Source organism: Budorcas taxicolor, chromosome 10 (genome assembly GCF_023091745.1).
Source record: "Budorcas taxicolor isolate Tak-1 chromosome 10, Takin1.1, whole genome shotgun sequence".
In the NCBI taxonomy this organism is placed as follows: Eukaryota; Metazoa; Chordata; class Mammalia; order Artiodactyla; family Bovidae; genus Budorcas; species Budorcas taxicolor.
The window spans coordinates 85,045,255-85,059,899 of NC_068919.1; the positions used below are offsets into that span (position 1 = coordinate 85,045,255).

The 14,645-nt window shown below is 44.3% G+C and overlaps 1 protein-coding gene across 1 annotated transcript; it reads left to right on the forward strand.

The window, feature by feature from the left end:
- LOC128054656 (ergosterol biosynthetic protein 28 homolog) lies at positions 1-5,883 on the forward strand. Its single transcript, XM_052647302.1, has 4 exons — positions 1-133; positions 2,483-2,573; positions 5,559-5,677; positions 5,804-5,883. Exons 1-4 carry the CDS (start codon positions 1-3, stop codon positions 5,881-5,883), a joined length of 423 nt encoding a protein of 140 aa, XP_052503262.1.
- Positions 5,884-14,645: the final 8,762 nt, after the last annotated feature.

The following is a 14,645-nucleotide window of genomic DNA, read 5'->3' on the forward strand; positions in this document are numbered from 1 at the left end:
ATGAGCCGATTCCTGAACGTGTTACGAATCTGGCTGATGATGACGTCCATCATAGCCGCGGGTCACTCGCTGCAGAGCTTCCGAGACCACACCTTTCTCTATGAAAAGCTCTATACCAGCAAGCCAGACCTGGGTAAGAAAGCAAAGACCTGCATCCTTTGTGGGAGTGGCCTCAATGATGGTCCCCAGACCGGGCTGTACATCACAATAACTGCAAAAAACTAAAACCAAACAAAGCACAGGGGCCAATTCCCTGTCCAGACCTAATTACTGAATCTCTCACCCCCTGGATGCGTCACAGGAAGTTCTTTTTAGAAACTTCCCAGGTGATTCTGATTTTGCCTAAGCTAGTGATCCTAAGCCACTGCGTGGTGGATAACAATTGGTCCATTTTGCCCGCAAGCTTCTCTGAATACCTTTCCCTTCATTTTACACTGCCCTTGGCAGCTGGTCTGTACAAATACCATTACAAGGACATGTGAGGAAACAGACTTCTGATGACTCTGATACCTGATGAGGAAATCATGAAGAAGGTTTTCCTGTTGCTTCCTTCAAAAATCAGGTCATGTGGCGTATGGTTTATACCCTACATTGCATATGGAGAATTACTAATCCAAGGTCTTCTCAAACCATGACACAGATCCTGAAAAGATACCAAAATCCTTCCAGGTTGGTTTCCCACATGAACTTCCACAGGCCCACGATGGCTTTCCCCAGCATCCTGAGCCTCTCTGCTGGAGAGTGGTTGCACATTTCAGCTTGTGCTTCCTTCCTTTGATACGTGGGGTGGCTTGAGCTGCAGCACCATTTCATAGTAGGGACAATTCTATGTCACATTTATAGGTAACCCAGATTCCGGTTCTTACCTAGTTCACATTTCTGCAGCATCTGGGTATTAAATGAAAGTAAGAAGGCTAAGGCTCACTTTGAACAAAGCTCAAGTATAATAGGCTTAGAAAAGTGGGTGGAATCATTCTACTTTTCACCCTCCAGTGCTGTCCTCTGGTGGTCCAGGAACTCTGTATAGATTCACAGGGTTTTTGAGGTCATCTGTCCTAGCCCTTTGAATTTAAAATTGAGACAGAAAAGCCCAGAGGTTATGTGATTTGTCGAAGGGCAAATAGGTGAGCAGAACTGTGTGTGTGTGTGTGCTTCTGCAGGCCTGCACGCACACACAGCTCGGAAATAGGTCCCTCGTGACCTTCTGGGACTTTGCTGGTGATAGCAGGAGCCTGGAGCATCCAGTAGAAGAATTGCTCCTGATGCCTACTCTGGTTAGCATTACTGAGATACTCCATTTTCAGTTCTCACTCATAAAGAGATGTATAGAAATAGAAAAGAGAAATTTCTTGTCGTTTCATCAGAAGCGCTATCAAAATGCTTTATAAAGAATGTAAAAAGAAAAAAAAAGAATCTAGCTCTCCAGGACTAACTGCTATATTTTAGTTTGGGATATTTTTCTCAAAATGACTACCATCTAAAGATCTTTGGGGTTGTGAATTTAGTGTTGCTGTCTGGTTTTCCAAAGGCTGGAAAATCCTTAAAGGAAAATCCTGAAAGACATTTTGGTTGTGAGTCTTGTCCCTTAAAATTTCTCTTGCTCAGGAGACCAGGAAAGGAAGTATCCTTGCTTTTCACCATAGATCAATACCGGTACATTAAAATCAACAAGGCAAGGCTTTCAAAAATACCAGGGGTGTCCTGGGCCCACCTCCATAGCATATGATTTAACTGATCTGGTATCCAGGTCTTGGTAATTTTGCAAAATTTCGTCAGTTGGGTCTAATAAATGCCCAGGGTCAAGAAGCACTGTTATGATGGACTATGATTTAAACATTCTGGACAAGACATTTAACACAGCAGTGCCAGAATGAAGCTAGCAAGAGCAGAGTGGCCCCGGCTAACACGGAGCTTTGTTCCCTTCCCGCACGCACAGTATACCAGCCTCGTTAGGGCTTCATTCACATGATATAGATCTGAATTCAGGAGATCCAGGGACCTGGGTCTCTTAAAGACCAGGTGTGGGTGTCTAGACAGGGCTCAGTATTTCTGTGTTCTCTCCTGTATCAGCCTCACTGAAAGTCTGACCTCCTAGGCATCTTGCATTGACAGCCTGCTTGCCACCGTGTTCCCCCACACTTATCCTGATTCAGACTCACTTGCTTCACCAACACCAGAGCAGATTCCAGGCAGACCGGTAAACCACTAACCCAGGAATAACCGCCAAAGTGGGCTGTTTGTTAGGTTTCTACTCTTGGAATTCGCCCATCCAACTGTAGGCATTTGAAAAGGAGGTGAACCAGTTTTCATTCTGGAATTCTTTCCATTCCTTCTAGTTCCCACGTGCAGCATCAGAGCCTGTACTTTGCCCAGCCAAGGGGATTGCAGGCTCAGCTCTCTGACTCCTCCAGTGAAGCTGGAGGAGTTTGGAGGGAACCCTGACACACCCTTTTCAACACTCCTGCTTGTTTCTGCTGCACAGTGAATGGCCTCCAAGCTCGGACCTTTGGAGTCTGGACGCTGCTCTCATCAGTGGTTCGCTGCCTCTGTGCCATCGACATTCACAACAGAACGTATGTAAAGGAGGGAAGAGCATCTCCCTGTGTTGGCAATGGGTGCTGAGCAGAGCCATTGTGTTCCTCCCTCGATGACTTGTTTATCCTAAAAATCAACATGGCAAGGCTTTTGAAAATACCAGGGGTGTCCTGGGCCCACCTCCATAGTATATGATTTAACTGTTCTGATATCCAGGTCTTGGTAATTTGATAAAATTTCTTCAGTTGATTCTAATAAATGCCCAGAGTCAAGAAGCACTATTATGATGGACTATGATTCCATCATATGGCCTATGATTTGATATAGTAACCTAGGATGTGAAGATAAAAGATTACTAGGTACCATTCCTTCCAGGGCTAGAAAACATCACAGGCCTGAAGGTTTTTAAGCTTAAAAATCTTTGAAATGAACACAGCAAACTGGTTATGTTGTGATTCAGTGGCCTGCATCATATCCCTCTTCCTTTACTAACGTGTCAGCCTTTCTTCTACTAAAGAGGTAGTGTGCTTGCTGTTTTTAGAGAGGCCATGGCATGCCTTATTCTCACATTCTTCCCGAGAGGCAGGGATGAATAGAAATCACGATCCATGACATCTTGAGCCCACTAGTAAGTGGTAGTATGTTTACACAGAGTCATGAAGGGAGGGTCACAGAGAACCGAGGACTCCTCTGTATTCTGCCTCTTCAGAGGACTCACACAGACTGCATGCGTGCACACTCATGTGCATGCACACTCATGTCCAACTCTTTGCAACCCCATGGACTGTAGCCCACCAGGTTCCTCTGTCCATGGTATTTTCCAGCCAAGAATACTGGAGCGGGTTGCCATTTCCTACTCCAGGGGGTCTTCCTGACCCAGGGATGGATCAAACCTGCATCTCCAGAGTTCCTGCATTGGCAGGCAGATTATTTACCTCTTTGCCATCTGGAAAGCCCTCATACAGACTAGTGTGGAACAATAGCTAGCAATCACAGCCTCTGGGCTAGATAGTGTTGTAATCTGAACTGGCCATTGGAGGGGGCTCGAGCTTTCTTTCCAACAGCAATCATCTCCCCAATCAAGGTGGAAACTTTGCTCAGGTCCCCAAGTGAAGCCACCAAAAGAGCTTCATACTAAAGTTTTTCTGTGTTAGCCAGACTCTCAGCACTGGGGCAAGAGAGGAGATGGTGCTATTTATTGAGACTCTGTTATTGTACCAGATGCTTCCACATGACACTGATTAAGTCCCCTCCTAGTAGCCCTGGGAAGCAGTGATTTTTGTTGCTTATTCTGTAGATCTGCATATTAGAGACTCAATTCATTTAAACTGAGGAAGACCAGGACAAGTGGGATTTGAGGGCTATTAGTACTGTGATCGCTTCAACTTTATTTTTTCCTATTTTTGAACCTGAAACTATGGTTTACTTGTTCTAGATTGACATATATTTTTGGAAGTAGCATGGTTTAGTGGAAACACTCTGAGGCCCAAGAAGGAAAACTGGAAAATAGGCTCTGGTCTCATTTCTGTTGGTAACTAGGTTTGAAGCAGCAGGTTCATTATAGACCTTCTCTGCATCTCAGTCCCTTCATGTATAAAATGAGACTTGTGTATCCTCTCAGGGTGACTGGGAGGGAGTAAGGGGTGCATAATCATTTTAACGGCCTTTACCATGATGAAGAATTACTGACAAGTAGAAGGGGTATATATTTTTTTTGTTGTGCTTTGAGGATGAGCCGAGACAGCTGAGACTTATCTTTACCTCTTTTACCCATTCATTACCCCTTCACCCAACGCAGGACAGCCAGAAATGCTGATTTCTACTTCCAACTTTTTTTTAAGCCTGGGATTTTAGTCCATGTGCTTCTGATATGCTCTCTGATTCTATCCCCTCCCTAACCAGAAACTTGAAATCAATTCCCAGCTATTCTTACTTTCTGAGACAGTCTGTATTCTGCCCATTTAGTATTTTTCTAAAAAAACCTACTTTCACTTAAAAAAAAATCAACCCTTACATACATGTTTCCTAAGTGTGTAAAAATATGCACAGGAATGATAAAAATCAACTTTAAGATATTAGTTCCTTCTGGGAAGAAGGGCGGCAGGAGAATGGGATCAGGGTGGAAAAATGATCCAGAGGAAGCTTTAACTGAATTCTGTAATATTTTCTTAGGAAAAAAGTATCTGAAGCAAGCATGTCAAGATACTGAGTTTTGATAAGTAGGGATAAATTATATTATGCATAGGGATAAATTTTATTATGTATGATTTTTTGTATGTTTGAAGTACTTCATAATTTTCAAATTTATGATTAAATAAATTTGATTAATTAAATTAATTATTAAATAGTTTTAAAAAAAGATACCAGCAATCTAAGTGGTCCATCATCCTATAACTTCTGTCTTCTCCACCTCCTTGTCAAAACTGAGGAACAAGTTCTCTTCCTGTGAGGATGTCACTGTGTTCTCCATCGGACCATTTTGCTAGGTTAAGATGCAAAATATCTTAAGATGCATTCCATGTTGCAAAAGCACCTAAAAGCCCCAGAAATGCCCTTACCACCCATTCTTCGTTCATGCCCTTCATTCAGGGGCATCCATCAGATGAGCACTGACTAGCCCCTGGCCAGACACGTGCAAAGCGGGCTTGGACTAGAGTCAAGAGAATTTGAGTAAATAGAATACATAAGTGTGACTGATCCAAAATTGTCTACACTACATAGGACTGCCATACTTGAAACTCTGCTTTGCTATCACTGGCTTCACCACCTTGCTAAGACTTGCAAAGCCACTCTGGATGGTTTGTTCATTCTCCTCTCGATTTAGCAGTTGAAGGCTTCAGTTTTGCCCTAGGCGTGAATAAAACTGATGTGATCAAGCAGCCAGGTCTTTCGCAGGACCAAGTCTCCTTTTCCTTTAGCTATAGTCATTTCCTGGGTTTCGATTTGTGTGTTTCAAGTCTGACCACTTCCTCTGCACTGAAGAAGCTGAACCTTCCGTCCCGTTTCTGTCTGCTCCCCTGTAGGCTCTACTACGTCACGCTCTGGACCTTCTTCATTGTCATGGGGCACATAGTGTTTGAGCTGTTTGTATTTGGAACCATGGCTCCCACAATTAACGTCATGGCACCCTTCATGGTGGCAAGTAAGCATTGAATGACCCTGGAACTCCCACAGGAGCCGTCCCTGCCATCAGGACCAGCCTTATACAAGCATTATAAGAAAGCACGGTGCTGATGTCAGCCACTAATCTTGTCTGTCTGTATTTAAGGTATCTCAATCCTGGGCATGCTAGTGGGACTCCAGCACCTAGAAGCAGAACCAGGATCCAGACAAAAGAAGAGAAACTGAGGCCAACATCCCCACGTCCAAGATGTCATCTCCCGCCTTTGCTCGCCTCTTCCCTCTCTATGCTCTTCAGTTTCATTTCTGCTCCATCATCCACTTACAGCCTTTCACATTTGGGTTTTTTTTTCTTTAATTAAAAAACTTTTAAGATATTACATGCATACAGAAGGTCAGTGCCATTTAAATGTATGTAAAGAATCATTTTAGAATGAGTGCTCTGTACCTCCATCCAAATCAAGAAACTGCCGGGATATCCGAAGTCCACTGTGTGCCTGTCTCGCACACAGAGCCTCTTCCAGGACCACTTTTCCAGCTTTCTGCTTTTTCCTTTTATTTTTAAGTGTCGAATTGACTTGTGTGGTGATAACACACAAACTGTGAAACCTGAAGCTGCTGCCTTGCCCAAAGCATGGCCCCAAGGGCTGCCTTGAGGGGTTGTCCACTCAGGTTGGGCTTCTCTCTGCTGCAGGACCCAAGACTCTGAACCATCCACGGAACAAGCAGTTCTTCCAAGAAGGGCTCCCCGGCCAGTGAGCATGGCCCCTGTCCTTGTGCAAACAGGTGGATCAGGGTTGGAAGTGTCTGGGCTATTTTTAGACTCTCCAGTAAGCTACATTTGTGTAACAAGATTTGTGATAAATACAGAAACCTTCTGCTCTGATCAGTCCTGGTACTTTGGCTGCCCCTAAGCCCAGAGTGTCTCTGCCCTCCTCTGAGGCCTAGCAGAGGAAGATCCCAGCTTTCTGCAGATCAAATACACCATAATGAGTAGGACAGCGCAAGACCCAGGTAAACCTGGCTGCCTTTCGTCTCTTGTTCAGTTCTCATGAAGTCAAATCTTCCTCCTCTCTGTCCCCACCTTCCAAATTCTGAGCACACAACTGAACATCCAGAACCCTCTCTTGTTTTCTTCACAAAGAAGAAACAGGTTCTTGAAAAAGCAGAACCGGACAACATGGAAGAAACAGCTGTGTGAGCATGGAAAGAGCACTGGAGCCCAAGGACAAGGCACTGGAGCAGACGGCTGCCATCCAGACACAGCCCTGAGCCCCTCCACACTGGCAGAACCCTCAGGCACAGAGTATAGATGCGAGAACCCATTCGCTACTTCAGCAAGTGTTTACTGAACACTTACTCCATGCCAGACACTTGGGAAGGGAACATGAATGACCCAGGCAATGTCCCTGTAGTCAAGAAACAGACTGTCAACAAGCCCACACCTGAAAGAACGACCCCAGGCAGTGCTAAGACTCTAGAAAACCAGGTACCGTGATTCGGAAGAGGAGGGAGGTACAGAACCTAGATCACTGGGAAAAGCCTCTCTGAGGAGGTGGGATCTGACTTGAGTCACAGACATCATGTGTCTTCATATGTGAGGCAGTATCTAGGGCAGACCTAGCTGCACTTAGTCTTGTTCAAGGACTAAGGTCACTGAACTACAGAATGGTGATGTTCCTCAGTGGAAGGCAGGAGTTGCAAAGGGAGCAAGGGGCTTGTGAAGGGCATTCCCAACCAGTTAAGGCTCTTCAGGTGAAAGGAACAAAGTCTTCCTTAAACTAGCTGAAGCGATGAAGATAACATTGGCTGACAAAACTGAACAGAGGATTGTAGGCTTCAGGAATGGTTTGATCAGGACTCAGTTCCATTTCTCTGGAGTTCTTTTGACTCTGCCCTCCTGCATTGGCTTCATCCACAGGCTGGCTTCCTTTATGGTACCAAAAGTGGTTATAGCAATTCCAGGCCTCATGTCCCCTCCTCGAAAAAGAGCTCCATGGTATGAACTGTCTTTCCCTTATCAGCCATTGTAGGAGGCAGTAAGAAAAGCAGTGATCTTACAGAGAGTTAATGTTCAGGTGGCAGTCTGCAGGGAGCCCACCTCAGAAAAGAATGAATGAAAGCACAAGACATATGGATCTCATCGGCGTGCCTCGAGGAAGTGTGATTCCTGATAAATAAAGGCAAGATCCCGGAGGATCTACAGATGATACAGGGTATTTGGCAGATACTCTGGCTATTCGGTTTCTCAAACAGCCCGGGCTTGGCCCCTTCCCAGGTGATTTAAAGTGGAATCCTACTGTTGTTTGTCCGCCTAAGGATTGCTGACAGATAGGATCAGAGTGCCCCAGACGCAGTCAGCTCGCTAGAGAAGAAATGTCCAGGAAAGCGATGACTGCAGCCCATTCTCGTAACGCACATAAGGTGAATGCCTTACGAAGGGGAGAGTGACAGGAAGGGGAGCAATCCAGAGCTGCAGAAAACAGCACTGGGTTCCGGCCCAGACAGTCTGCTGCACGAGTGCTGTGCTTGTAGAGCAGACACGCCAGCCACCCTGGGAGATAAGCCAGAAACCACAGTGGGCTCCTGGCAGCAGGCACCCTCGGGTGGCGCTGTCCTCGCTTGGCAGCAGGCACACTGTCCTCGAGTGGACGCTGTGTGGAAAGCAGTCCTAGTCCCGTGTTAGGCACTGAGTTGCAGTCCCCAGATAGGCCAGGTGTAACCTCTGCAGCCTCATTTTAAAAATAACCCAGTCGATGGCAACGTCTATGCAGCAGAGGACCACCTCTCATGGTATGGAGCCCCCACCCCTCCTTCCCATTCCCACCCCCAAAGCTGTCTCTGCCCCAACAAATGATAAGGCAGACCACATGGAGAATCTATCACTGCCTTGATCATCCGATATTAACAAGTAGAAAATGACTATGTTTTTAAAATGAAACAATGGTTTCAGCAAGCATTTTGTTTATGCATTTTAAGGGACTGAAGAGTAAACACTTTGGCCTCATCAAAAAGTGAAAAACCATCACTGTCCACTTCCCTCCCAGCCCTAACTCGGTCCTCCTACCAGAAGTTTGACTTTGCTTATGTACAGAGGATCTGTGCACACAGACACAGACACCGCGGGCACACCTCGGGTCCTGGCCCAAGCACTGCTGCCACGCAGGCAACTCCAAGGAACTGAGGCTGAGGCAGTGGGCACAACTAAACAGCACAGGAGTCTTGATTACAGAGCTCAGGGCACAGGAGAACTGGCACAAACATCTTATTTTCAGGCGATTGTCCCCAAGCTGTTGAGTCCACCAGATGCAGGCAAGGCATGAGTGGTCAGCTTGGTCTGGTTGAAAGGAGTCCCTTTAAATTCAGGGTGTCTGAGAAAGGATTGTTGCTGGAGAAGGGGTGAGGAGAGGGTTTGGGGCTGCAAACACTGTCCCCACCAGAGGTGGACGGGGTTATCTAACCCAGCAGACCCAAGGCCCATTCAAGGGCCACCTCTTCTTTCCTTTCATCTCTCAGGAGACCCTTGGAGTTCTCAGGGCAATGATCCAGGTGAGTTTGCAATTTCCGCAATAAACACTTCTGATTTGTGGGGGAAAGAGGATGCAGGTTTTCTTGTTTTTTGCTTTTTAGCCTTAGGTAAAGTAGACTCTGTGCTCTAACTCCTTTACCAGGAGTAAAGAGGAGTAAATGTCACATACAGGTGCACTGAAATAACTGTGTTCATCTGAGACGCTTGGACTCACAGTAACGCCTGGATTGCTGGCTGAGATTTCCATCTTGGATCTTTCCATCACGGGTAGCTCCAGGGATGAACAGCAAACTGACTGTCATTGAACAACTCAGATTCATGGTCAGTAGACCTCTAACAGCAGCTGTTGGAATCAGCCAACCAAAGCTGGCTAGCAGGAGAAAGTTCATCTCCAGAGAATTCGCCAGAGTCTGCTTCCCAGGGAATCCAACCTGTGACAGCTTATGCCAGATGTGTTTCATAACAGCAAACACTAAGAGATCTGGAAGGTGGCTCACCCATCACTTGGATGGCAATAAAGACCCCATCAGTGGTACCTGGGGTGCAGATATCTCCAGGCAAAAGACAATACATAAAGTCTAAATTTAGAACATGATGAAAGTGGTTTATGAACAGCAATGCAAAATAATGTAAAACAAGAGTTTATGAAAGACAGACAAGAAAATTGAAGATCCACCTATAGTTTTTAAAACGACCCCTCCAATGAAGCAAATATACTATCTTCATGAAAGGGAATGGAATAAGTTCACAGAAGAACCTAGAATATAGAGATTAGAATTATATTCTTCTAAACATAGAAACTGTGGTTATTTTGACTTGCTAATGCTAGAAGAAACTGCCACTCAGAAATACCAGCAATAGTAGCGAAGATGCTCATTTGGAGTTTATTTTGACCATAATTTAAAAGTGACAGGATCTTGTGAAAAAGTGTGCCATTCTGGAAAGTTTTATGGGAAATGAAAGGCATAGTACAAGGAATTGTAAGTATATGTAATAGACTAAGAATTCAGAGTCCCATGGTTCAGTGGAAACTGTTGGGGTACACTTCTCAGCCCTCTCCTGCAATCTCTCCATTCTTCCTTCCATAATGAAGTAGCTCTGTTGTAAATCATCATTTATCAGCCTTAACCTAAAGAGTCCTTAATATACAACTAAACCCCCAAACATTCATTTGAGATTCAGTCTCCCATCTTCAGCTGCTTTCTGTAGTAGTTTCAAGTGTTGACAAGTGTGTGGATGTTGGAATCTGAAATAACAAGATTCAAATCCCAGGTCTGCAATATGTCAACGGTGCCACCCTGGGCTAGTGAGTTACTTTCTCTCTAAACCTAGGTTTCTTATTCTGAAAATGGCAGTTATATATATATCAAAACTTTTATATTATTATTGATGAAATTATACATGGAAAAGAACTGTGAGAGTATCTAGGACATGGTATCGACCCTTTAATTCATTAAATATGCTTCTATTGCCTGGATCATTCTCTTATTCTACTGTTTCCATAAATAATTTTGAGTATTAAATTGCTTGAAATATTGTGAAAATAGTTTGATTTAAGCTGGCTTAATTTTCTTAACTTGCTTCTATAATCCTTTAGTTTCCTTGCCAATTAATCACAAAGGTTGCAGCAGTAATCAGAGGTTAAAGCGTCCGCCTCCAATGCGGAAGACCCGGGTTCGATCCCTGGGTTGGGAAGATCCCCTGGAGAAGGAAATGGCAATGCACTCCAGTATTCTTGCCTGGAGAATCCCATGGATGGAGAAGCCTAGTAGGTTACAGTCCACGGGGTCACAGAGAGTCGGACACGACTGAGCAACTTCACCTTAGAGGGGTGGAGAGAACTAGATGAGCACAAGTGTTTATCTAGGATAGACAAAAGAATTAGGTAAAAGATTAGATATTAGGGTGAGGGAAAGTGGAGTGAATAGGAAAGAATATAACCTAAGGAATTCCATTGTTTAAGTGAAGTAAAGTGAAGTCGCTCAGTTGTATCCAACTCTTTGCGACCCCATGCACTTTAGCCTACAAGGCTCCTCTATCCATGGACATCTCTAGGCAAGAATACTGCAGTGGGTTGCCATTTCCTCCTCCAGGGGATCTTCCTAACCCAGGGATCAAACCCAGGTCCCCCACATTGCAGGCAGACGCTTTAGCATCTGAGCCACCAGGGAAGCCCATTGTTTACGGTCTTAACGAAAACTATTTACTCTTTCACATTAGGTCAGATAGAATTGGCTGGCCTAAGGTCATATCACAGTCAATGTATGAGTTAGGGATTTCTCCTAATCGTTTTCAAACCATAACTTGGCTAATTTACTTCTACTGGTAGTTCTTAAGACTCAACCAACTCGAAAGAGACTTCTCTGACCCATATGCCTCCTTTTCCTATATATCCTTTTACTTCCCTGGCTTATTATTACCTCACACTTGGATAAAGAGTATAATTTTATATTTGGTCTTCCTACTTAGCAGCAGCAGCAGCAGCAGCTAGGTTAACGGAGAAGGCAATGGCACCCCACTCCAGTATTCTTGCCTGAAAACTCCCATGGATGGAGGAGCCTGATAGGCTGCAGTCCATGGAGTCCCTAAGAGTTGGACATGACTGAGCGACCTCACTTTCACTTTTCACTTTCATGCATTGGAGAAGGAAATGGCAACCCACTCCAGTGTTCTTGCCTGGAGAATCCCAGGGACGGGGGGGCCTGGTGGGCTGCTGTCTTTGGGGTTGTACAGAGTCGGCCATGACTGAAGCAACTTAGCAGTAGCAGCAGTAGCTAGACTAACCTGGAAGCAAACTTGAAAAAAATTATTTAATAAAGACCCTCCTACCTAATTTCATATAGATCTTACGGATGATGATTCTGTTGAAGCCCAGAAAAGTTAACTGAACTTTCTAAACATTATATAGCAGTGAGTGCTAAAATGAAAATTAGAACCAAGGAAATCTCTCTAACAATGCAACATTATTTCTATCACAGCCAATTATGAATTATTCTGCTCTCAGATTTATCTTCTTCAAACAATAATTTCAGCTCCTCAAAAGCTGCCAGTGCTCCTACTTTATCTTAAAATACAATCTGTGTTCACTCTCATCCAAGACTCTGAATTATCTGGCCTTAGCTTCAGTTCAGTTCAGTTCAGTTCAGTCGTTCAGTCGTGTCGGACTCTTTGTGACCCCATGAATCGCAGCACTCCAGGCATCCCTGTCCATCACCATCTCCCAGAGTTCACTCAAATTCACATCCATCGACTCGGTGATGCCATACAGCCATCTCATCCTCTGTCATCCCCTTTTCCTCCTGCCCCCAATCCCTCCCAGCATCAGTCTTTTCCAATGAGTCAACTCTTCACATGAGGTGGCCAGAGTACTGGAGTTTCAGCTTTAGCATCATTCCTTCCAAAGAATACCCAGGGCTGATCTCCTTTAGAATAGACTGGTTGGATCTCCTTGTAGTCCAAGGGACTCTCAAGAGTCTTCTCCAACACCACAGTTCAAAAGCATCAATTCTTCGGTGCTCACCTTTCTTCACAGTCCAACTCTTGCATCCATACATGACCACAGGAAAAACCATAGCCTTGACTGGACAGACCTTTGTGGCAAAGTAATGTCTCTGCTTTTCAATATGCTGTCTAGGTGGTCATAACTTTCCTTTCAAGGAGTAAGCATCTTTTAATTTCATGGCTGCAGTCACCATCTGCCGTGACTTTGAAGCCCCAAAAAATCAAGTCTGACACTGTTTCTACTGTTTCCCTATCTATTTCCCATGAAGTGATGGGACCAGATGCCATGATTTTTGTTTTTTGAATGTTGAGCTTTAAGCCAACTTTTTCACTCTCCTCTTTCACTCTCCTCAAGAGGCTTTTTAGTTCCTCTTCACTTTCTGCCATAAGGGTGGTGTTATCTGCATATCTGAGGTTATTGATATTTCTCCCAGCAATCTTGATTCTAGCTTGTGCTTCTTCCAGCCCAGCGTTTCTCATGATGTACTCTGCATAGAAGTTAAATAAGCAGGGTGACAATATACAGCCTTGACGTACTCCTTTTCCTATTTGGAACCAGTCTGTTGTTCCATGTCCAGTTCTAACTGTTGCTTCCTGACCCACATATAGGTTTCTCAAGAGGCAGGTCAGGTGGTCTGGTATTCCCATCTCTTCAAGAATTTTCCACAGTTTATTGTGATCCACACAGTCAAAGGCTTTGGCATAGTCAATAAAGCAGAAATAGATGTTTTTCTGGAACTCTCTTGCTTTTTCGATGATCCAGCAGATGTTGGCAATTTGGTCTCTTGTTTCTCTGCCTTTTCTAAAACCAGCTTGAACATCTGGAAGTTCACAGTTCACATATTGCTGAAGCCTGACTTGGAGAATTTTGAACATTACTTTACTAGTGTGTGAGATGAGTGCAATTGTGTGGTAGTTTGAGCATTCTTTGGCATTGCCTTTCTTTGGGATTGGAATGAAAACTGACCTTTTCCGGTCCTGTGGCCACTGCTAATCAAAATGATTAGGAAACTGCAAATTGGGACTTTAAATTTTAATTTACACCAGAAACCATATAATTCTAATCTCTATATTCTAGGTTCTTCTGTGAACTTATTCCATTCCCTTTCATGAAGATAGTATATTTGCTTCACTGGAGGGGTCGTTTTAAAAACTATAGGTGGATCTTCAATTTTCTTGTCTGTCTTTCATAAACTCTTGTTTTACATTATTTTGCATTGCTGTTCATAAACCACTTTCATCATGTTCTAAATTTAGACTTTATGTATTGTCTTTTGCCTGGAGATATCTGCACCCCAGGTACCACTGATGGGGTCTTTATTGCCATCCAAGTGATGGGTGAGCCACCTTCCAGATCTCTTAGTGTTTGCTGTTATGAAACACATCTGGCATAAGCTGTCACAGGTTGGACTCCCTGGGAAGCAGACTCTGGCGAATTCTCTGGAGATGAACTTTCTCCTGCTAGCCAGCTTTGGTTGGCTGATTCCAACAGCTGCTGTTAGAGGTCTACTGACCATGAATCTGAGTTGTTCAATGACAGTCAGTTTGCTGTTCATCCCTGGAGCTACCCGTGATGGAAAGATCCAAGATGGAAATCTCAGCCAGCAATCCAGGCATTCCTGGAAGTCCAAGTGTCTCAGATGAACACGGTTATTTCAATGCACCTGTATGTGACATTTACTCCTCTTTACTCCTGGGGATCCACTGTTAGAACACCGAGTCTACTTTACCTAGAGCTAAAAAGCAAAAAACAAGAAAACCTGCATCTTCTTTCCCCCCCAAATCAGAAGTGTTTATTGCGGAAATTTGGCTGAGGTTGACTTGGGCTGATCATGCCCATTTTTCACACTTTCCTGTGTATTGCCAGATTGTCCTGTCGGAAGGTCTGTCAGTACTACCAATGGACATTGCTTCAGCAATGTATGAGGCCAATGCTGAGTATATATAATTTTGAAAATCC

Bases quoted from the DNA above. Each gene is read 5' to 3' on its own strand.
- LOC128054656 (XM_052647302.1), top strand. From the start codon at position 1: ATGAGCCGATTCCTGAACGTGTTACGAATCTGGCTGATGATGACGTCC. The intron at 134-2,482 runs GTAAGAAAGCAA...TCTGCTGCACAG, and splicing joins TACCAGCAAGCCAGACCTGG to TGAATGGCCTCCAAGCTCGG. The intron at 5,678-5,803 runs GTAAGCATTGAA...TCTGTATTTAAG, and splicing joins GGCACCCTTCATGGTGGCAA to GTATCTCAATCCTGGGCATG.